This window comes from Anopheles cruzii, chromosome 3 (assembly GCF_943734635.1).
Source record: "Anopheles cruzii chromosome 3, idAnoCruzAS_RS32_06, whole genome shotgun sequence".
In the NCBI taxonomy this organism is placed as follows: domain Eukaryota; kingdom Metazoa; phylum Arthropoda; class Insecta; order Diptera; family Culicidae; genus Anopheles; species Anopheles cruzii.
Window position 1 is genome coordinate 69,980,045 of NC_069145.1, and position 22,838 is coordinate 70,002,882.

The following is a 22,838-nucleotide window of genomic DNA, read 5'->3' on the forward strand; positions in this document are numbered from 1 at the left end:
ACAAACACACCAACCGACACCAACTGTGCGTATTTGCCGTTTTATCTTCTTTTATTTAATTCTTTCGTCGAATAGTAAGGTAACTGGTAATCCGTATATATTTGGTAAATATATTTGCTTTACACTGCTCCACGCGTTTGCCCGATGGCGTTCATGGAATCCGGTTCTCGGTTGGTTGGTTCGCATAGGTTCGATTCAACTATCTGTGGGTTGCGTAGTTTACTGTGGGTAGTGGGGGTGGACAACATGTTGCAATGTTTCCTGTGGATGCATGGCAAAGGAAAACAAAGTGGTGCGAGCCATTCTTTCCGTGTTCCTCTTGTTTGTTTCGCTTTTTTTTCATTACATACATCTATCTAACCGGGTGAGTGATGAAGTTTGCTACTAACAATCGCATGCGTTTTATGCACAATTCGCTATGCTTCGATGAAATTCTCTAAACCAAAGGCCGGTAATCCCGTGTGATCTTTGCTTTTTCCATTTCTTGTTTCTTTGCTTTGATATTTTACGTTAAATGTCCCTACTGTTACGAGCTTTTCTGGCCGATTAAAAAACCCATCTAAAAACAAACGGTTACAATGAAAACACGGCTACACGGGTATCAGGTATTAGTACACATTAACCAACTGTTTCCAATGCGGGATATGGGCCCGCCAAAGTCTAAGGATTAAGGAACATACCTCCCAACATTGCCCACCCATTGGTGTATAATATATTTGGTTCGTTCCTATTCTAGGGCTTCTTGCAGATTGCTTTGTATAATGCAATCTGCGGACCACGATTTGGAATCGTGACCGCGCCGCGTCGCGACATGGTATCATTCTATACAACAAACTAGCTAGAGGAGGCTTTTCTTTTATCACGTGAAGAATAGAGAGAGAAAGAGAGAGGGAAAGAAAGTGTTAGAAAACAAAAACAAAACAACACAAAATAGGTACCAGCAATTGGTTGCCATTTTGGGACTTATTTTCTTTAAATTTTTTTGTTTTCATTTCGCCTTGATTCCTACCCTACAACAGTCCTGCTAGGGCGAGCTCTGGTCGATCATCTTTTATCGGTATCCACAGTTGTCGTACTCCTCAGCTTTAGTGATAAGCACTGCCGGTTCACTTCCCTGGCCTGCAGGCTCCAGAAATAGATAGATTTAATATCACACACGCATCGATTGAATGACTTATATTACGCTACGCTATTGCTAAAAGAACGTTTGGTTTCTTGGTGGAAGGAATGGTTTTCAAGCGCGACTAAATACAACATTTCACAAACGTTTCCCCACCCGTTGACCAACCGAGCATTGTGACTATTGCGATTCCGAGTTCTCTTTCCCCTATTAGACACCCTTCATATTGCTCGAACTCACGGATTACACCGAGTGCTTAACGAGTGCACTTTTTACGAGTTATGATTAAATTCAGTTTTTTGCAGCAACCGAATCCGAAGCAAAACTGATTCTGATGTCCTGCTGCTGCTGCCGGCGGTGCAGGCCTTGGAACAGAAACGCAGAAAATATACGCACACAACCACACACGCCGGCACTTAAATCAGGGTGCTGCATATGGACACGTGGACACATTGACTGTGGACCATTCTTCCGTAAAGTTTCTCCCTTTCTCCTCTTCGATGACTGTTTACTCATACATGCTACAATGGTGGGGTCAAGTATGGTGGGCACAACACAGGTGCTCCCCGAAAACGCTTGACAAACTCTTCCTGCCTGAAACATGGAACATTTGTTGCCGTTCGGTGGATTTCGATCGATCATCACCAACCTTCCCGCACCGACGAGAGTGTGGCACGCTCTCGCCTGAGCGCAAAACACCCAGCGTTCAAAACGGCAGCGTTCACTGCTGCTCCGCCTAGAATGGGTTTTCACCGCAGCACTGTATACAGTCCATGCAGTTGTGCTATCTTTTGCCATCCTGTTGCGCTAGCTGCTGATCGCCGAGCATGGTCAACTGATCCTGCAGCGATTTAACGGTCGCCATCAGCGTCTGCTTCTCGTCCAGTAGCGTATTAATGTCATCCTGGGCTTCCTTCAGGTACGCCTTGAGCACTTCGTTCTCCTGTCGTGCCTTTATTCTGCGTTCAACGAGGGCACAACCACCGTTAGAATGATCCACTCAAACGCCAACCCTGTGCCCATTATCGCTCACCTATTGGATTCCGTTGTTCTCTCGTTGTCAGTCAGTTGTCTCTTAAGGTAATCGATATCCTGCTTCAGTTGTTGCAGCACCAAGTGTAGGGATTTGACCTCACGATCGCGCTCCCTCCGCACTTCGGTGTCCGAGCGGGTTAGCTTTCGCTTGACACCGTCTCCACCGTCACCAGAGTCCTTGCCACCGAAAGTGGGTTGCACGTAAAATACACCCGCTTCGTCGCGCGTCAGCAGCACTCGGCCAATGGCAAGGTTCATCGGAACGGTCCCGGGTGAAGTAATGTTAACTGGGGGTCGATCTTCGAGCAGATTAATCTTCACGTTCTCCACCGTTACCTCCATCGGTATCGGCACTGGCAGGACTTCATCCTCGGCCAGATCGCCCAAACCGACGACGGTGCTCATCGAAAGCTGTATGTCGATGTCTTTCACTTCCACATTGAGTTTTCGCTTGAACCAACTAGGCCACAGTCACCGAATGGATCGCAGGTTCGCAATAATGTGGAGAGAGAGAAAGAAAAACAAAGGGAATAAGAATAAACCCTTACAGAACCCATATCCGGTACGAGCGGGGTTCAAACCCGCAAACCCTGCAACGTCTTTTGCCCTGACCAGCGCCATGGGGATACGTTACCTAAGGATCGTCTTCTTGTCCGTGATCTTGCACGAGTCGGCCGGCAGCGTGAGCTCTTCCTCTAATCTAATCGCAACACAAGGCGGTGCTTCCGGATTATGCGGTGCAATGTTCCATGCTCTACATCTAGTTCCGAACTTGGTCTATGCGTTTGATTGATGATGGAATTGTTTGCCGTTGCAGCCATGATCGCGTCGCGTCACGACAGGGAAAAAACAACGACCGAATCAATGTTACGAAAACCCGCGAATGTAACCGTGAATGCGTTCGTGCGGATATGCCGATTTATGGGGAAGGGAATCGTTTTCACAGCGCGTTACACACGGAGTAGTGAGGCGCGGGTGGCCAAGTTTGAGACGGAAAGAAAAAAGAAAATAGAAACCATATCATTACCATTTGCTTGAAACCTAACCGTAGCCTAAAGAGTTCAAAACACGAACGTGACCGTTAGTGTGTGCACAACGGAAGATTGAAATGAAACAGGAAAAAAAGATTCGTTTCGATCGAGCATCGAGAGAAGAAAACTAGAAAAATGTTGTTTTTTAACTAATCTAACTTTAAACAAGCCTCAGACATAAGAAATATAAGAATAATTTAAGGCAAAACAATCGAGAAAAAGCAGATTTAAAGTGAAGTGAAAGAGAGACAGTTTGAAAGAAAAAATTGTACAAGAGACAGAGTGAAAAAGGAGAAGAGTAAAAGTAGTAAACTTCTATTCTATGAAAGGTTACTGCTCACGTTGGTACGCTCGCATTCGGTATCGGTTGGTGCACATACACAGAATAGACAATCAGTGACTGGATAAAGCCAATTGGCGATGATAGTTTAAGTAGGTAGTATTTGAATAGCTTCATGAAAATAGGTAAACATGCATTCGTTACTAGTTTCATACGCCGTTGATCCAACGAGTCAACAGCTAACACGGTGCCAGCGATATCGTCAGCTGGGCTTCGTCGCTTGCGCCGAGCGCACGAGTTTTGCTATGTACAGGGGAATTCTATCCGTTTCACGACGCTAATAAATTTCTGCATTGAGTGAAACAACTTTCTTACAGCTCGTGTGATCCGTTTTAGCTAATTCACCGTGATCTGGAGTACACGTGGAATATTGGTCCCATTCTCACATAGCAGAAGAACTTGAAAGCTTGTGTCGTTCAGCTTTCGTAGGCAAGCAGAAGCCAACGCAAGCAAAAGCAGTGTACGCAGTAGCGGAAGGCACCAGGGATTTGTAAAAGTTATTTCAAGCAATAAGTGTACTTGTAACAATCTAGCAATGTTGTTCTGTGTAAACCCGTGTGGAACATGTGGAAATATTTTGGGGCAGAGTAAAAAAAGGGACTAACGGGGGTTGCATCAACGCGCTAGGTTCCACAGAGCTGATCCAAGCTCAGTCAGTGCAATCGTGTTGAAGGAAACGTTCGAACAACTGCAACACACGCAAAAAAAATCACATAAACAATGCGGCGGCTTTCGGGGTTTGCGCATGGCGAGTTGTCTAAGAACTAGAAAACTATCACCTGCCACTAGGAAACCGATGGAACTCTCTTCTCCTTGTTTGTCTGGTGCGTAAGGATACAGAGTAATGTGTTTGGAGTGTTTGGATTTTTTTTTACAGATCTCTCTTTCCATCACTTTACAAAAGTTTACAGTAACAACATTCACAATGTTGCTCACAAGCTTGAGAGCTTGAGGTTTTCAAAAGCAAAAATAAAACAAAAACTAGTCGATTGAAACGAAACATAAAGGAATAGAAAAAAACTTTGACAACGGTTTGAACTGAAACAATTGTTGCTGGCAACGGAAAAAATAAACGGATAAGATACGTGTGTATATAGATACCTTGCTTTTACGATGGCCACCCTTGAGGACGTATTCGAACGAACATTACACCAATAGATAGCAAACAGTCAGCCGCGATGGAGCGATATTACGGTTTTCATATGTTACATCATAGTTCAATGTAAATAGTTGTGTGTTTCACAAAAACAAAACATGTAAACGCAATGCACCACACACACACACACAGAGAACACACAACATAACGCACAATTATCACGCATTGGGGGAGATGGCGAGGCCACAGCGAAATGAGATTCGTCCACAAAGGGGTTGATCGGCACCACATAAGAAAAAAACATTGGAAAACACGAAAATAGGTAAACAAATGATTATAAACAATTACACAAACACAGTTCATTCACATTGCCACGCCACGTGAAGAAATTGCAGCAAAGAGTAACGGATGATTGAAGTCCACCAATTCCGATTTCCAACGAGATCGTGTTCTCGTATTGACCACCCCGCAATGGGCGGCAGCGATTGAAGAGGCAAGTTTGGAACAAAGTTCCCACCACGATAGTGATGTGCAAAAATTGGAGGTAATTGTGTCATTGTCGGGTCAACGGATGTTTTTTTTTAAATTTTGTTTTTTTTTATCACAAACATTAAACAAACATACATAGACGGAACAGCGAAACACAGGACAGTCGTTGTTCGGTGTGGTTTCGGATGTGACGCAACGTGGTCGAAAGTGTCGACCGAAAACGGGCGGATGAAATGTTGTGATGGGAATGTTATGGTAGTTTTTATGTGCGTTTTTGTGGAAAGCAAATTGATTTTGTGGGTCGATTCGGACCGTTGGCAGTAATAGTCGTTTTTGTAACGGGAGATGGATTAGAGAAAGCATGCAAAAGAAGAAAAGAAGAAAAAAAGAAAAGAAAGAATCCAAACAACATTAACACTTGAGTATATAATAATTTTATATGTTATATATTGAAATATATGTAGATTAAAATATGGCAATATATTTGATGAACCACTATTATTAGAGTGAGACACAATCGACGCGATTTTGAAAGATGAATTAACTGGAGCATGGTAATTAAAACCGTACGATTCTGATTATTGGGAGGTAAAACAAATAAAAGCTTTCTTTTGCTTTGCTCCGAATAACAAAAGTGCTTCAGAGTATTATTGGCTACGAAACCGTGAATGACGAAAAGAATTAGAATGGAACAAAACATGCCAAATTGAATATATTCTCATACGCGATAGGAACATGGAGAAATATGTTAAAAGGAAAAATAAATAGATAAGAAACTAAAGAAGCCTAAAAAAACAAACCCCCATTTGGCGTTTTACAAAATCGTATTAAACGCGAAACTCTGTCGCAAGGCGTGCGCATTGTTGCGATCGCACCACACGGAGGTTACAAGCTAGACGCCACAGTAACAGTGCTCTGTATTCATTCATTAAAGGCATATTTACAAGGGCTTCCAGTGGAATTGCTCGAGAAAGAGTTAAATGTCGTTTAGATGATGGATAAAATTCCGTTTAACGGGTAACAACACTGCCCCACGAATCTCGCGTGCTGACGAGTATTATGCAGGAAACTCTCTTACAAAATACTGAACACACGAGATTAAATAGTTAGAATAGACACCAACAAAAACTATTAATTACGAATATCATAGATCAAATTAACGAGAAAAAAAACCAGGATTGAAAAGTGGCAAAACAACCAAATAAAGACCAACTTAGGAATAGTATTCCATCACTTCTTCGTTATTCCGTATTCAAATTAGAAAACCAGTAGAAAACAACCAGATTAGAAACGGCGTGAGAGAAAAAGAGAAACAGACAGAAGTAAAGAAGGTGGTGTGTGGTGGTTTTGTGTTGGTGTGAGCTATACTGGATCCACGGTTTCGGCTCTATCAACCCACATACCTGAAATTCGTCCCACGGAATGGCGCCACACTCATCGCAACTGATTGCGGACACCTGTAAGCGCAGCGAGGAGGAACTTTCCACATTCTGACGGATCACTTCCACCGTCGTTAATCTGTTACCGTTTTGAAGGATGTCCGCAAAGCCACAGGGGAAAGCGTAGGCAAAGTGAAAGGAAAGCAACAAATTAACAATCAACGCAAAAGCGACTTTCTCGCAGTGACTCTACAAACCTGAACGTAACCATCGACACCAGATCGCGACGCTTCAAGCTACTGCTTTCGGACGGTTCGGACGGTGAGGACATGTTCGTGAGGAACGGATCCTCGCATACCTCGCTGGCCACCTCGATCGGTGCCATTTTGATGGAGCTTTCCTGCCCGAACGGGTACAGCTTGAACATGGCATCCATACAGTCGGTGGTCTTTTCCGTGTCCTCTAGGACGCGCTGAAGCTCCGAGTCGGAACTGAGATCCGATTGCACCGACAGCGTGTCGCTGACGTCGTCGGACGTGTTGGTTTTCAGGGCCGAATCGATCGAGGTCATGAAGTGCGAAAAGCCTTTCTTCATGGAACTCAAACCCGAGTTAAGGTCCTTCGAGAAGGAAGATGTGTCGGTGGTGGTGGTGGTGTTGGGATGGCGTGTTTTTGGCTGCGCTTGTAACGGGGCATGTTGTGCCGGTAAAGTGGACACATTTGCTGTGCCAATCGGTGGTGGCCGCTGAACGGACACGATGGCAGACGAGGATGACGGTGTTTCGACCGAGGCGACACCCGACGTCGAAGAAGTCGTCGGGACGCTCTGTATCTGGACATTGTGGCTAGAAGAAGACATGTACGGTCTGTGATGTGATATGATGTGATGTGTGAAAGGTCACCACTCCTGTTGTGTGCCTACCCGTGGGTGTTGGGATTGGAATGGTGATGCACTTCCACCGGTGGTTCCGTTGCCAGTGGAGAGGGACATTCGGTGCTGCTAAAAATGTTAGAATTTCTTGTTTGGTCCATCGAATTTGGCCACCCGGAACCTTCACGGAAAGAGTAGTGTTATTCGCGATCAAGATTAATTAGTTGTGGAAGGAAACGACAAAAGCAAATCGTCAGTAATCAAACCTGTGCCGTTTCTTATTAGTTCGCTTTACTGTATTCGACTAATCAGAGCGAGTGATGGGAAATATTACCTAAACTGGCCGAATCTGGTAGTACACTTTCGCCATCGCCACCACTCGATTCTTTGCCCGGTGTTTGGGAAGGCATCACGAGAGACACTTCCACTTGCGGTATCACACAGCCGACGATGATAGATTTTTCCTTATTAGCCTAAAACCATTTGGAGGCCGAAAAGTTAATGTGTTGGACTGGACCGATGATGCTGGACCGAACGGTGTCCTTACCGCCTGAAGGATGCGCTGCGAATCGAGCGATAGAAACGTGGCCAGCTCCGTCAGCTCCTCGGCCAGTCGCAACAGGAACAGATACTGGTAGTGGTCAATTTGAACGCTAACTAGATTGGAAACATGGGCAATGACGTGTAGGTCGGCGGTCCGGTTGCCATCGGCGTCACTATCATCGACGTCGGCGGAATGAACGGGTGCGGTGGCCGGCTGTTGGTAGCCGCGATTGGCATTGCTCTGTGGCGGGCCAGACAACACGGAGTGCCGTTTCAGTTTCTCCTTCTCTTCCGCGCCCTCCACAATGCCGCTCCAGCGGAACGAATCTCTCCCACTGGGCGGTGTCGTTTCTAAGTCTAGCGATTGCTTTAAACTGCTAACGGACAGAATGAGACTACTATCACTCGATTTGTTAGAATGTACATTGTTATTGCTGTGGATGCGGTTGCTGGCTTCACTTCGGTCACCACCGGTCATCGTCGGAAGATCACAGCCAAATTCTCCGGTTAGCTCATCCGCACCACCGTGTAGCCAGATTGTCACCGGAACGGCGTCGACAAACGGGATCGCCCGATTCGGTCCGATCGATCGGGCACCGTAGAACTCCACCCAAACCGGATCCAGCTTTAGGCACCAAACGTCGCGCGGTTCACGCCACGTTGCGTAGCGCGTTAGATTGCTAAACGCGGACATAATTTCACCACCATTGGGAAGCTCACTGCCGGTAGTGGCTGCAGTTGCGCCTCCTCCCATATCCGTTGCCGCGATGTGCGCCAGTATCCGATCGGTAACGATGCACAGGTCGCCCGGTTTCGAGGGAAAGCCCGAACCGAACACGAGACTGCCTTCCTGCAAGGACGAAATGGCTTGGGCGAGATCGGCCCGCGATGCGCCTGTCTCGCGGATATTGGTCAGTGCAAAGCGCGACACCTGGACATGCATCGCTTTCGGGCGATCGCGCTGCATTGGAGCGCTCTGCGAAGCTTCAAAGATCACCCGTGGCATAATGCACTCCACCTTTACGTCCATGTACATAATGTTGGGTTGCTGCTCGGTGCCGGGTGAGGAAGGAGTGGAGGGAGAACTCAGACCGCTCGTTACGTTTTTCGTTCGAAGCAAGCTTTCGTGCAGGTTCAGCACGAACGAGCTCAGCCACAGAAAGCTGTCCAGGTGAAAGTGCACTTGTATAGGATTGATGTGAACGAACGCTTTCGACGGTGGCACTGAAACGGAACAAACGCGTCACACACTGGGCTCACTTTGATCGGCAGAAAGTGACATCGAGCACGAAAAGGAAAACTCACATGGAAACACGAAATCACCTGGGTAGTAAAAGTACGTAAACTCGGCATGCAGTGACGCCATCTCCGGAGGCACCCTATCTCTGTCGGCTGTAAATAAAGTTCAACCTTTTTTTAATCCACAGTTTTTCAAAAGATAATTTAACAAGTGTTTGATGTTTTTAACAGATGTAACAGAACAAAAGCACAGGCAATAGGGATACACAGTTTTGGGAACAATCCAATATATCGTTTCCAAAGTCAACTGGGAGCTCGGACTACTTTGTTTGAATTGGTACAGTGGTAACAATTCGGGTCGGGTCAATTTAAAACGGGTCCACTAAATAGTCGTTTAAAACAGAAACGATGTAGAACGACACTATGCAAACAAAACCAAAAAGAAAACTACGATGGCAAGTGATACGAATATTGACTGTCCCCTTTTGTTGTTGGATCCTACTTCGCGGGTGTTAATTTATGTTATTTGCATCAAAACCGGCCATCAGCGATGGCATTCAATGATTGTTGTAATCCTGCCAACACTACCAAAGTGACGGAGGGTAAATGTTCGATTCGTGTTAAAATGGTCCTAATAATAGGAACACGACGGTAGTAGATGCTTATCTGCCGTTGTCCTGCCGTATTGACGTGGCCCCGAGGTCGCAACATTTGCACCCAACTGAATCAGTGGCAATGTGAAAACGGTTAGTGGAAATCCAAATTTTCTAACCGTACCATTACGAGCGAGCGATTTGATGCCCACAGGCCTTCGATAAACGCACTGCCAACGCCATTGTCCACAATGCTATCCACTCCGTTGGAGCGACTGTTCGGAGCGTTGTCTCGCGTTTTGGTCGAATACTGTGGCCAATCTTCTTTGGGTGGTGTGGCGTACATTACGAATCGTCGATATCACTGGACCGAGCGAGTGTTTTGGGCGTTCTGCACGCTAACAGCCTGGATCTGGGCCGTGGTACTGATCCGCAAGTACGTGGAACTCTTCCGGAACACGACCGTCAGCATTGCGGTGGAAAGCGTAGACATTCGCAACGAAAACAGTTCCTTCCCGTCGGTGGGAATCTGTGAGCTGGGTCACGTGAAGACCACGTACCCGCGGCTACAGGAGCTACTTACGGCGCTGCACAAGGACATGGAGTACAATTACGATGTGGAAGATTTTATGCTCCGCGTCGTATACCACAATCTGTACAATTACGGGGTGTTCAGCGCGCTGTGCGAGATGTACAACGAGTGCGATGACGACGAATGTGCCCGGTGTCCGGTGGACGGTTATCAGCGCATTGCCGCCATAGTGCGGGCCAACTGTAGCGAGCTGTTCGGGGAATGTCGCTGGAATGGCGTACCGTTTGAGTGCTGCCGTTACTTTCATCCCATTCAAACGACGCTTGGGTCATGCTTTTTGCTCAATTCAGTTCAAACGGTGAAAAAGTAAGACCCGGCAACTGGCAAGATCGCCACAAAAACGATTTACACCGTTTGCGTTGCACCTTCGCAGGCACGGTAATCATTGGTTTCCAATGGAGTTGACCAAAGACGCTCCGGAAGGAGAGTTGTTGCTAAAGTTCAATCTGGCGTCCACGGTGAGTCATTGCGTTGCGTTTCGTTCTAGCGCTCAATAAAAAGCGCAAAAAATGTCCACTTTCCCTTCAGGTGCACATAATGAACGAGGAGGACATCCCGCAAATACTGCTGCAGAGGTTACAGTTTCATAGTAGCGGCGCCGGAACGACAAGAAAGTTGTTCATCACTTTGCAGAATATTGCAAATGATCCAGAGGTTCACACGGTCGATCTCGCCATCCGGCGCTGCCGGTTTCCGGACGAACGTACAGATGCTACCTACCGGAAGTACAGTTATAGCGTCTGCATCACGGAGTGTCTTAAGGCGGAGCAGCTGCGAATGTGCAATTGTTGCCATCACAATATGCTAATCGATCGTGAGTTGAATCGAAAAGATTACAAAACGTGAATAACTAACACTTCTGCCCTTCTTACTTTAAACCATTGCAAAACTACCAGGTCACGATAATAATACCCTGGCCTGTAACTACGAAGGCCTCAAATGTTTGGATGGACACAATCTAGTAATGCCACCGACAGCGGTTTTACAGCCTTGGCGCACGCACGGTCTAGTTTGTCGCTGCTATCCGTCCTGCACCGAACACGACATTCGCGTCGTCGGTAAGGAGATGTACGACAGCGATCAAAACGAACGCACGGTGCTGATCAAACTTATGAACCTTCCGACGCAGCGCTACCGGCGACAGATCGTGCGTGAAGCCATCGATGTGGTGGTCTCGTTTGGCGGTATCCTGGGGTTGTTTACCGGAGCAAGCATTCTGAGTGTGGCCGAGTTTGTGTACTTTTTCACGGTACGCTTCACTCAACACATGGCGAATGATGGACAAAATGTGGACGAATCGACCGACTATAGTGATTCCGTCTATGAAGAATCGGAGGAAAATGCGAATGACGAAAGTATGTACGACTCAGAGCACTAAAGTGCCATTGGGGATTCTGCCGATACCACCCGGCTGAAAATGTGCTTGAAGACATTCTGGCCATTTTATGCTTTGAAAACAATTTGTAAAACTAGAACTAAGAAGCCTAGAACTAAGTAAAAAAATGTCATATACATTTAAGTGAAACAATTAGCTACGGCACTAGGCTACACATGACCTGTACATGGTACGTGACTTTAAACACTTAGAAACAAATGCTAGGAAATGTCCCGCTTTTTCTGTGATGTCTGCGCTCTGCGCAAGGAATGCTCATTAAATAGAACGCAAAATAAAATCTGAAACTCGATACGATGGAGATGATACTAAAACGTGTTCCTGGCGTTTACCGACGTGTAATGGCCAAACGTTTGGAAAGAAAGCAAACGAACGAGATGAAAGGGGAAACTCAACGGACAACGAAACGTGAAATACGAGAAAGGAATGTTTCCCAACACGTCCATTACGAAAACGCATGCTAATGATACCTTTTTTCCGCTTGTTTTGAGCTTTTTGGTTCATTACGGAAGGCAGCAGCAGTGAAACGAAAATTGTTACACGCAGAAAGAGAAGTAGCATTAGTTGAAATGAATTGCACGCCCAAAATCGAACCATCACTCCCAAAACCATAGTCCTTTCCGGGCGTGCTCTGTACGCACCTCGCTGATGACGGAATGATAAAACTAAGTGCGGGGACACTCACCAGCGATCAGCTCCCTTGGCGCTTGCTTGTGGCCGGAGGTTGTCACACGATATAGCGTAAACTCGTCGATCTTCATCACCACGCAGGAACACATGAGCTTCGACAGATTGTCGAGGACGTGTTTTTTCGGCGACACAGCACCACTACCAGCGGACGAAGTACCGCTCGGTGTGCCAGGCATCGACGATACGGAGGCTCGCTGCTGGTGTTGTTGCTGCTGTCCTAGCAATGGAGACCCCTGTGGTTGTTGTTGCTGCTGCTGGCCGAAGTTTGTTGTCCTGAAACGGAACCGGGCGATCCAACAGAGCATGTTACAGACAGCAGCATAACCGGGAGCGATGGACGGGACCACGCAGAATGCGCGGCGGTCCACGGATACTCTTTAACTACCTTTCTAGTGACGCATGCTGTGGTGGTCGGTTCGGTTGACTTAGGTTTAGAATGGCTTCCCGGAAGGCATTTAAGGATTGTTCTAACCAGAGCGCAGGCGGAATGTTCGCTTCACGGTATCTGTCAGGGAGTGGAAAGGAGAAGTAACGCGTGAGGCACGGAAAGCTTGGCTTGTTAGTGGAGCGTGTGGAAAGTGTTGTCACTATGTCACTATGAAAATTATTTTGCCAGAATGGCCAATGTTTGTGTAACGGAACGGCAAACTGACAGAGAGCACTTGTAAAAACAAAAATTTCCCTCCGTACGTAACACATGCCTGTCAGCGAGAATGGCCTGAATTTTCAAGCTCCATCGTGGTTACGGGTTGGTTAGTTGTGAGGTAAACATTCAGTATCTAGTATCTACTGTTTATCTTAAACAATAAAACAAACGAATGAGGTGAAAAATGTATGACAATCAAATCAATTGGAAAAATGCATTTCGGTTCGAACAGTCAAAACTGGGGCGGCTGCTACAAACAACCCACCAAACTGGCGCACGAAGTGAATGGATCTTGATAAATTAAATTAGGGACTTATTCGTTGCGTTACGTGTGCGGCAACAGGCAGAGCGGACAGAGTGTGTAGTGAACAAAGTTTGGCAGACACTACACAGGCATGTCCTTTCCCGCCGCTACTCACTTGGGCCAGTGTGATCGATCCGCTTTCGCCAGGTGATACGGATAGTAATCGACCTGGAAGCCTTGCACCGAAATCTGCAGCGCTCCACCGTCGCTCAGATTCGGATGGCTGGAGCGCCCGATGCCGGCGTCGTCGCACAGGTGCAGATCGATACGCTCGCTGAAGAAGTGGTACGACGTTTCGCGCACATCGTACGCATTGAAGTAGCGCTGGGCAGCCGACAGGAGCTGAGTGTCGGGCACCTTCTTCGACTGGTCCAGCTGGGCCTGGTACTCGGGCAGTGTTTCGAGCTTCCGTTGCGCCTTCACGCGCTGCACCACGTTGGTCGACGCCTTCACCAGGCCCGTGAGTGAGTCCACGAAGTGGAGCGCCGCCTTGAGCTGCGAGTCCGTCAGAACCCACAGGAGATCGTCGAGGATGAGCACCAGCCGGCTGGCCACGATGCTGCAGTCGGACAGTCGCTTCTTGATCGTTATCCGGCAGCGGGCCTGGTTCGTGATTAACCGGAGCGGCGTCAGGCTGACGTCCTGGGTGCTGCTGGCCTCGATGCGTACCGTTTGCCAGGAAAGCTCCTTGAATATAAGGGTCATACCGCGGACCGGGTCTTTCAGTCTTGTGACACGCAAATCGCCCGGCAACCACTTGGGCGTCCGGGACTCGACGCGGATGCGGGACATCTGCACCGAAGCGGTAAAGGCCGGACTCTTGAGGTTCACATTCACCGTGTTCACCACGATCGTGATCCCGTCGATCACCTTCTGTATGTAGCTGTACTTTCCCTGCGGTACCGCCAGACTCGACAGTCCGCCCGCCGTCGGAGTTCCGCTACGCGCAATTTCGCAGGTTTCGATCGTAATGTTAACCTCGTCCAGCGTCTGGAAAGATAAGACAGGGTATCAGCATACACAGCCTGGCATCATATGGCAAAAGACTTGCGTTATTTTACTGCACTAAGCAACGTATCAAATTTAATTTAAAAACATTGTGTTTTATGCTATAATGCTTCAAAAGTTATGACATCCAGTAAGTTAATTAATGGAGGCGAATTTACCAAATTTATCAACAACTGCGCTGGGTGAGTAATAGGACCGTAATCTACTGACACAGCCAACGAAGCAATCCAGATTGCGCTTATCGCTATCGGCTTATTATGAAACCGATTCCCCGCCACTCACTATCGCCGACTACTTACCAACGTGATGGGTGTGCTTTTCAGCTTGGTCCAGGATATCCGAAACGACACATGGTTACACCAGGCCGACGTCAGCCGAAGCCAGGAAGGCAGCTCCAGCAGCTCCGTCAGCACGTTCTCGTCCAGCTGCAGGTTGGACAGCTCACCTTCGCCGCGGAATGCGCTCAAATTTACCTTATCGGGCGATAAGTTCTTCGTGTAACTGTGCGACCAGTGGGGAAGAAAAAGATTTTACGAAATTCAAAATGCGGAAACCGGATACAGAGAGAGAGGGGACAGGTTTGATGCCTCATCGATCAAAGTTCAGCCAGTGCCGCTTTGGGAAATGGAAGCAAACGAAACGATACACCCACCGACACCGGAGACGGAAATGCCCGATCCCGAAAGTGACAAAACAAAATGACACCGAAAAGAAACGGATGAAATCAAATAAAATGAGTCGCTGTCTCGTGCTGCCGTTGGAGCGAAGTGTGCGTTCAGGAGGCTCTCCGGCACTAGCTACAACATAGAAATGGATCCAAGGATGTTGTCACAAGATACGGCTATGCTTCAGCGGTGCACAACCGAATCCACCCGGACCGAAAGCAATCCACGAAGATTTTGTGGAGGAAGTTAATGGAAGGCCAATTCTGCGAACGTGGATGCACAGGATATCTAGGTTTTTCATGTTCCTTATCGACAGTCCTAAACATCTTCAACTCGCCAAAGATTATGTCCTGGCGCGCCAGACCAGATTACAGTCCGTGCCAAATCTTTACTGTTGCTAATGGGGAATCGAGAGATCCGTTCTCGAATAAAGCCATTGCAGCCATGAAAAGGTGTGAAAAGGTACTGGTTTGAAAATTAAATCTGCCACATTGTCCCCGGAACTCATTAGCCGAACGGAACGGGTCATTGCCAAGGCAGTTTGCGGCAGAAAACCTCGTTGGCCTCAGTTGTCCCCTTGGGCGCGATCCTCTTCGTCATCGTCGTCGGCAGAAATTGCTCGAAGTAATTTGCCGCCTTACTGGTGATTCGTAGGCACAAATTAAATTCCCGACAGATTTGTGACCGAAGACATTAACCGATTTTCCGTTGGTCAACCGCAGCGGCTAGTGTAACTCCCATCGCGACTAGCAGAACATCCTACGCACCAAACGCACGGCCAAATTACATACCAGTTCCTGGCCAGATTGGTGCCCCCGGGAAATGTTGTGCCTCTCCCCCCCGCACCCCGTTACACGCCAGTCGATGGTCGGTGGCAAAAATTAAAATGTCACCAACGTACTATCGTCCCCCCAACAACCATCAGGTGGCCGGTGCCGTTGGGCAAAGTTTTGTATTAAAATTGCACGCAAACTGCCGGCATGCGAAGGGCGGAAATGGGACCCTCCCAGCATCCGGGGCCGCTTGCGGGTGAAGAGAAATTCAATTAAGCTCTGATCCTGTGCCGGCGTAACCAACCTCGACCGGCGTGACTTTTTCGCTCCGAGACTTCACAGAATGGTGTCATCTCTTCTTTTTCTTACCACTGACCTCCGGACCGCACGGACACCATGGTGTTGCTGCGTGTTGGTGCATCGCGAAGAGTTCCGCAAGGACGTGTAAGTTGCAACGAGTCCTAACGAGGGAATCGATTGGCTAGAAATGTTCACGCGAACACGATGGAAGGGTCACAACACCATGACCCACTTGGTACCATTACTCATTAACCCGTTTAAAGCAGCAATAAAAAACATGTGGGATGAAGGTTACGTGCCGGTTTTCAGCCGAAATATCATTCCTAGTTATTAACGTGAAGTTTTCCTATCATCGTCCTCGGTGGTCGATGGCCAATGATTAATGTCACCAGCAGAAGTGCCTCCTATAAATTTGTAAGCAAGTCCGGGACGCCCTGGTGGGTCCGCCTTAGGACGAACCTTCCTACCGAGTGTACATCCTTCCTTCCTGCATAAGCAATGTGGTTTGGCTACGGAGCTTTACGAGCAATTTCTGGAACATGAACCGCAAAAGCATCAACACGCTGCCGATGTCCTTGCCCCGTGGGGGGAATATCTGTCGGTTCGAACCTGCCAATCCTCGGTCGGTAATCGCCGCCCAGCGCTTTCGGGTCGAAGCTCGACACACGAAGCGGACACACGCGGACATCGGAAGTAGTGTGCTAATTGGGTTGCGAAGTTTCTTCGGCACAATTTGTAGTAAAATCTTTCCCATTTCTTCCGTTAACGTGGCAGGTACACCGGTTCGACCGGTGGCATCGGCTAGGTTAATATACTGTCAGGCGGGTTGTGAAATGAAATAATAACCAGCAGGACACCCATCGGCGGATAAGGGAAAACTTTGAAAACCAAGGAGGGATCTGTCGACAAAACTTCGTCCATTATATCGATGCAGATCGGCCAAAGCGGGAACCGTAGACCAATGGAATCCGCACCTACAGAGGAGCGCATCCTGGAGCCAGATAGCGCGCGCGAACTCGCGTTAGTGTTTCCTCGTTGACGCAGCTCCGGCGGTTGACCGGTGCTCCGGCAACGGAGGATGGCTGGACGACACGCAAACGGTGGGAAAATAAATTTCATTCCGTTATTTATGTATTCCGCCCGAGTGCTGCGAGATGAGCGCCTGACGCGTACCTACCACCCGACCATTGGGTCGAGTCACTACGCCGCTCTCGTAAGCCTGGGGCACGTCCGGAGGATGTACCGATCAATCTGCCGCTTCCCGCCAGGCAGCTCCGACCATCTCGGATCGAATACGGTCAAGTGGCGGATAGTTTGGGGCTGCGGGATACCTTTCTCATTTACCGGCGAGAGAGCTGGCTCGAGGCCACCGGCGCACGTGCTAGTCAGTCTTTGGCTTACGGCAGATTTCCCTGGGCCACCATCATAACTAGGCCGGTGGGGACTACGAGGGACCAACCTGCAGGCGCCCTTCCGGCTCGGCTCAACGTTTCAGCGCGCTCCGAACTAAACTCTCTGGGCACGATCGGTCTTGCGATCGGAATTCGGAACCGTGTTTTTCGCGTGAACGCGTCCTGCTGGCTTCTACAGTGCGAAAGACGCTGACGCCACAACGTCGTCAGTTTTTCCTCCTTTCTTCCGATATTTGAGCAATCAACAACGAAGCAGCCAACGAGAGGCAAAAAGCAATAAAATAAAACACTCATTAATTACAATTCAGTATGTCGAGCGTGGGTTGGCGGACCAAAGATGGGTTTTCCAGCATGCGGCCCGTCAGCTGGAAGGTGCCCGTCGGGAGGAATATTTATGATGTGCAAATAGGATTGGGCGCAACGTTTGCTCACTTAACACCTATCTCGCCGGCCGGATGACGACAGCCGGCATCCTCCGGCGGTTCCGGATATTCATGGCCATTTTGACGCTTTCCCGAACCCCATTTTCCGGGATTTATTTGATGCCGGGTGCGCTTTTCAATCAAACATTTATGCGCCATCAGTTGCAACCCTCGTTAACCGGTCCTGTTGCTGTTTGCCTGCCACCCCGGAATGCCATTGGACTTCGAAAAGGACGCCACTTCCGGACGCCCGTGCAAGGCCGACCGTTATCTTTGTCCAGACAAATGCAGTGAACGTAAACGTTTGTCTATGTAAATGGTATTTAGAAAGTTGCGATAACTGCCATTTGCTGACCGATGCAGTCGGCACCGGCAATGGAATGCATCGACGGATGATCGTTACGTAGCAAATGGTTTGCCGCGGAGGGGGCCATTGGTTTGAGTATGGTCGGTCAACGTTAAGACGCATAGACGAGGAAGAAAAAAGGGAAATTCAAGTGCCGTTGTGCATTACTTGAAGCGATATGAAAATTACAAAGTAGTAGTAGTACTGGTATATTAGATAACTGAAAGCTGGTTAGACGGGAGGTATTTAACATCTCATCCTTTAAGACCTCTATAGAGACGCGCTCTACCCAAACACTTGGCATGATTGATACAGTAAACAGCTAGCCACAGCATGATGGATTAAAAATCCCTACCGCCGAAAACAACATCGCCAGCAGTAACGAAAATAGTCCAGTAACGCTCTGCTCATCACTCTAGAGCTAAACGCTACACATTGGCCACATTCAGTGCAACATTTTTGCTGCCTTCCACGTTCTTCGTCCACTCACTCGACCTTGCCCACTTTGCCCTCTCTATTGGCAGTGGCAGCAGCACTTCAGCGCCCGAAGGACCAACTTTTGCGCTGAGTTTAATGAGTGCTGCCGCCCGCCGTACTGCCCCGTCGTACTTGACGCTGACCGTCTGCCGTGCGACTTCGCGAGCTGTCCGCGGAACGACAAAAAGAAGAAAATCACTAGTTTCCTCCAAACTGCAAAAGCACACCACTCGTTGACGGTTTTTTCATTGGCAACGTCGGCTACACCTCGGGCCGGGCGGCGGTCCCGGTGGCCATTAGGTGGGGTTTGCTTTCGCAGAGACACTAGCCACAAAAGCGCGCCACTTTACTACCGCACGCCTAGGACACGCTGAAAGGGGACGCCCGGACAGGTCCGGCGATTAGCTATCTCTGGGTCTGGGTGTGTGTCTGATCCCTGAAAGGAGGACCATCATGCTGGGAAAAGAAAAGAAGCATTTACTTTGACCATTCTATGTAAAACTTTTGAACTGATAGGATCGATACGGAATGGGAATGAAATTTAAACCCTTTGGATAATGTTTTCTAACATGTTTAGCAAATTTTATGGTAAGAGAGCGAGCACGAAATCGGGTTGGAAAATGCGGGTGTTAAAACGATGAAATTAACCTTATCACAAGCATACTTCGCTTCCTGAGCAGGAGTCAAAACTGGCAGAGGCAACTCTAACTCAACTTTTCCTAGCGAACGGAATTGCAATTACACGCCACTTCTGGCGTCGAAAAGACGCATCCCGGCCTGGCCAGGAAGTCGAGGAAACCGAAGGAACCCCTTCTTCGGCCCGATGGGGTCCGGTAAAATGAGTTTACTTTCTTAGAAAAACATCTGACGATAGCGTAGATTGATTGCACTTGGGGATACTTGGGCAAACCATTTATCAACCGTAAGTGCTCCTTTACAGCGCTCGCTCGCGCGCGTTCGGGCGGGCGGACAGCGGCCAAAAACTGGCTTCCACCAGGACCGGGATTGTAATTTAATTTTCTTTTACACACAACGTTCGATTTATTATTTTTTGCAATTCAGTAAATGGAAAACGCTTCCGTGGTTCAAAGAGTTGCCCGTTTCGTGGCACAAAATCGAACCGGAATTTAATGATTATGTACCCCAATCGGGGCGCACTCAACACCAGAACCTTGAGCTAGTTTCGGCCATCGTCTGCATATCAACATCCGCGTGTAACGTCGTGCGTGACTCCCGGTGGTCTTATCACCGGCACAACTTCGCATTGATTAAACACACAGTCACCGGAGTCGCGACTGAGGTTAAACATTGAACGGACCATCTTTAATCCCTTCCACGTTCAGCTGATATCACGGTCTGGGTGCTCCGGCGCACCAACACACCCATCGTGAGCATAAGGGATGACACAGCGATGTGGCCGGTGGACACGGATTGTTGCAGTTGTGGTTGCAGTTTCAAAACATTCTGCACACAAAAGAAACGGTGTCAGTGGCCAAGAAACTAAAAACGCAGCACCACCCCGAAGAGGAACAACCAGCATCGTCCCGACAACCAGCTTTTCTTGTCGCTCCGTTGGGACAACGTTCCGAATGCTTGCAACTAAATAAATCACTTCAGCGAGACAAACAACACGCGCTTTGTTCGTTCGTTCGGTCGCTGCAACGGGGATCAAAGTGTCGGCTACCAACGGAACGGATCGCACCGGGACTCTATTTCCGTGCATGTTTATTTTATGAACCACTCTGGGAATGCGTCCTCAAGGATCATGATGTTTCTTCGCATGAAGCTTCCTACGAAGCGCTACTCGGATAATGCATGGGGCTACATATTATGTTTACTCCCTTATCAGACCAAGACAGCAGCACCACCACGAATCACAATTGCCGGTACCGCTCGAGGGTGTCAGATTTTGAAAAATAAAACGAAGGAAACTTAACACAATTGCGATGCGAGTAGGATAAACAAACTGATATAAATCTACAAAAGTGTGGGTCTCAGATAATAATTTTACGTCCCCGACAAAGAAGAGTATACAAATTTGCATTAAAATCATTTTCCGTTATTCGCTTTCGTCATAACGCTTCCAAATAAAGGACGTGCGAACGCCGCGGCCCAGCAAGGACTGTGAATTAATTTGCAATCAGTCGACGAGGCAATCATCCAACATCCATCAAAAGCACACACCGACCATCGGGTAAGGATTATAATCGAATAACGGGCCACCCGTGGAAACGGTGGCAAGGATAAAAAGGAGCATTTTAGAAAATTCAATCCTCTACGCCCTCCCGCCCGCCACTCTATCGGATCGTCCAACAATAATTTCATTACCATGAAGCGTTTATGAACCCCGGTGGCGCTGGCGCTTCCCGGCGACGACGTGGACACGTTTTCAGTGTTTTATTTTCACGAACGAACGAAACACTTTTTCCGCCACATTGGCCCGAAGCACGCGACATGACGCGAGGCCGCGCTGCGAGCATCCGGGTTCCGAGAAAGCACCGAAGCCGTAGTACCATATGTTACAAAATCGCTCCAACGCATTTTAAAGTCGGTCCCCGGTCAGGCATCCTTCTTCCATGAAGGCTGTTGTGACGGATAAAATGCATAAACCTGGTGGAACCCATGGCAAGCGTGTGATAAGATACTGGGGAGGTGTCTGTTTCCCACGACAAAAAATGGAAGGATAAAATATGATTACTACACTCCGGGAAGCCAATGGTATGCGGTGCCGGAAGTGCAGGTGAACCATGGAAGGTCCCGGGAAAATGGCGCTTCAAGTAACACGCTGGCTGGCAACGATTGAAAATCCGGGGGACGTTCCTAAGGACGTTGGTCCTAACCGGAAGAAGTCGCCGTCTTATGCGTCGCAGCCACGATCGAGCGGGCCAATATAGTTATAGCTCAGGAAGTGTGTTATTTTTACACGATGCTTTTTTAACGTGACTCTTCAATTCGTTCCACGAGCTAGAAACGGGTCAGTAGTAGTCGAAGGAACAAGGTAGCGCTAGCGGAGCGTCAGTCACCACAACGTACGCCGCATAGTTGTTCATTAGAACCACGGGAAAGTGTCTACAAAAAAAAATCAGAAAACATTCAGAAATAGCACCCAAAGAACAACTTCCCGACGGTCCCGTGCCGTAGGCTTTCGTCCACCAAAGGACCAACCACCCGGCCGGCACCTTACTAGCCACTCGGGCCAACAATTGTACGGACACGGAATGTAACACTAGCAACTTAATTTACATTTAAATGACATGCAAACAGAGCGAACGAGCGTGGCGCACAAAAAATCGTCGACCCAACAGTGGAGCAACTCATTAGGGTAAACCGAAGCAATATCCTTCACGAGGCTGGGTCGGCTCGGCAGTAATGAAAAATGGGACAGTAACAAATTAGTAACGGAACACCCGAGAGTCAAATGGTTTAACTGGAGCCCACCATCAAGGGTCACGGGTCATACAGTAAGGCCGGGGAAGAGAACACTCTCGCTTCGTGTGGCTGTTGTTTGCAGCAGTTTTGTTTCTACCGAACGCGAGAAGATCGAAATGTCGTAATGCGACACTTGGCGGCGACGTAATGCGTAGTGGGTTCCTTTTTTTCGTGGGCCGCCCCCAACGTTCGGGGCGGCCCAGAAAGTTGGCAACTTTCCAACGTGTCATGTGAGCACCGAGAATCGCTTATCGGCATGTTTGCACCCCAACGAGGTGTGCTGCTGTTAATTAGCCACCACCTTCCAGCGGGTCATTCGTTGGTGTCTGGCACGAGGCTTATACTCGTAAACAAGCGTAACAGCTGTTGGAAATGTTTAGCGTTCTCTTCTGGGGAACCCACGGTGGCAACAGAAAGGGAATTATTCGCCTAACCGGAACGTGACCTTCAACAAACTGGAAAACAAGAAGAGAGCCTGAACCCGTTCCGACATCCGATCGGGAAGAACTTGCTATGGCCACCCAACCACACTTACCGGGAAAGATGTTTGAGGAGCTGGTTCTTGATAATGGACACCATTGTGGCGGTCTTTGGCAGCTCGTGGTGCCAATCCTTACAGACACACGGACACACACCCGCCGCACA

General features: G+C 48.3%; 1 protein-coding gene across 1 annotated transcript; it reads right to left on the minus strand.

Moving 5' to 3' along the window:
• Nucleotides 1-41: 41 nt before the first annotated feature.
• LOC128274696 (bridge-like lipid transfer protein family member 3B) lies at nucleotides 42-22,824 on the minus strand. The gene is given in 17 exon segments (XM_053012975.1): nucleotides 42-2,079; nucleotides 2,154-2,615; nucleotides 2,790-2,932; nucleotides 4,628-4,648; nucleotides 6,515-6,629; nucleotides 6,748-7,213; nucleotides 7,289-7,335; nucleotides 7,413-7,542; nucleotides 7,696-7,834; nucleotides 7,909-8,192; nucleotides 8,373-9,128; nucleotides 9,210-9,296; nucleotides 12,401-12,644; nucleotides 12,751-12,916; nucleotides 13,477-14,351; nucleotides 14,669-14,870; nucleotides 22,729-22,824. Coding segments are annotated over 17 exon segments (4,356 nt in total). The 5' UTR covers nucleotides 22,773-22,824; the 3' UTR covers nucleotides 42-1,904.
• Nucleotides 22,825-22,838: the final 14 nt, after the last annotated feature.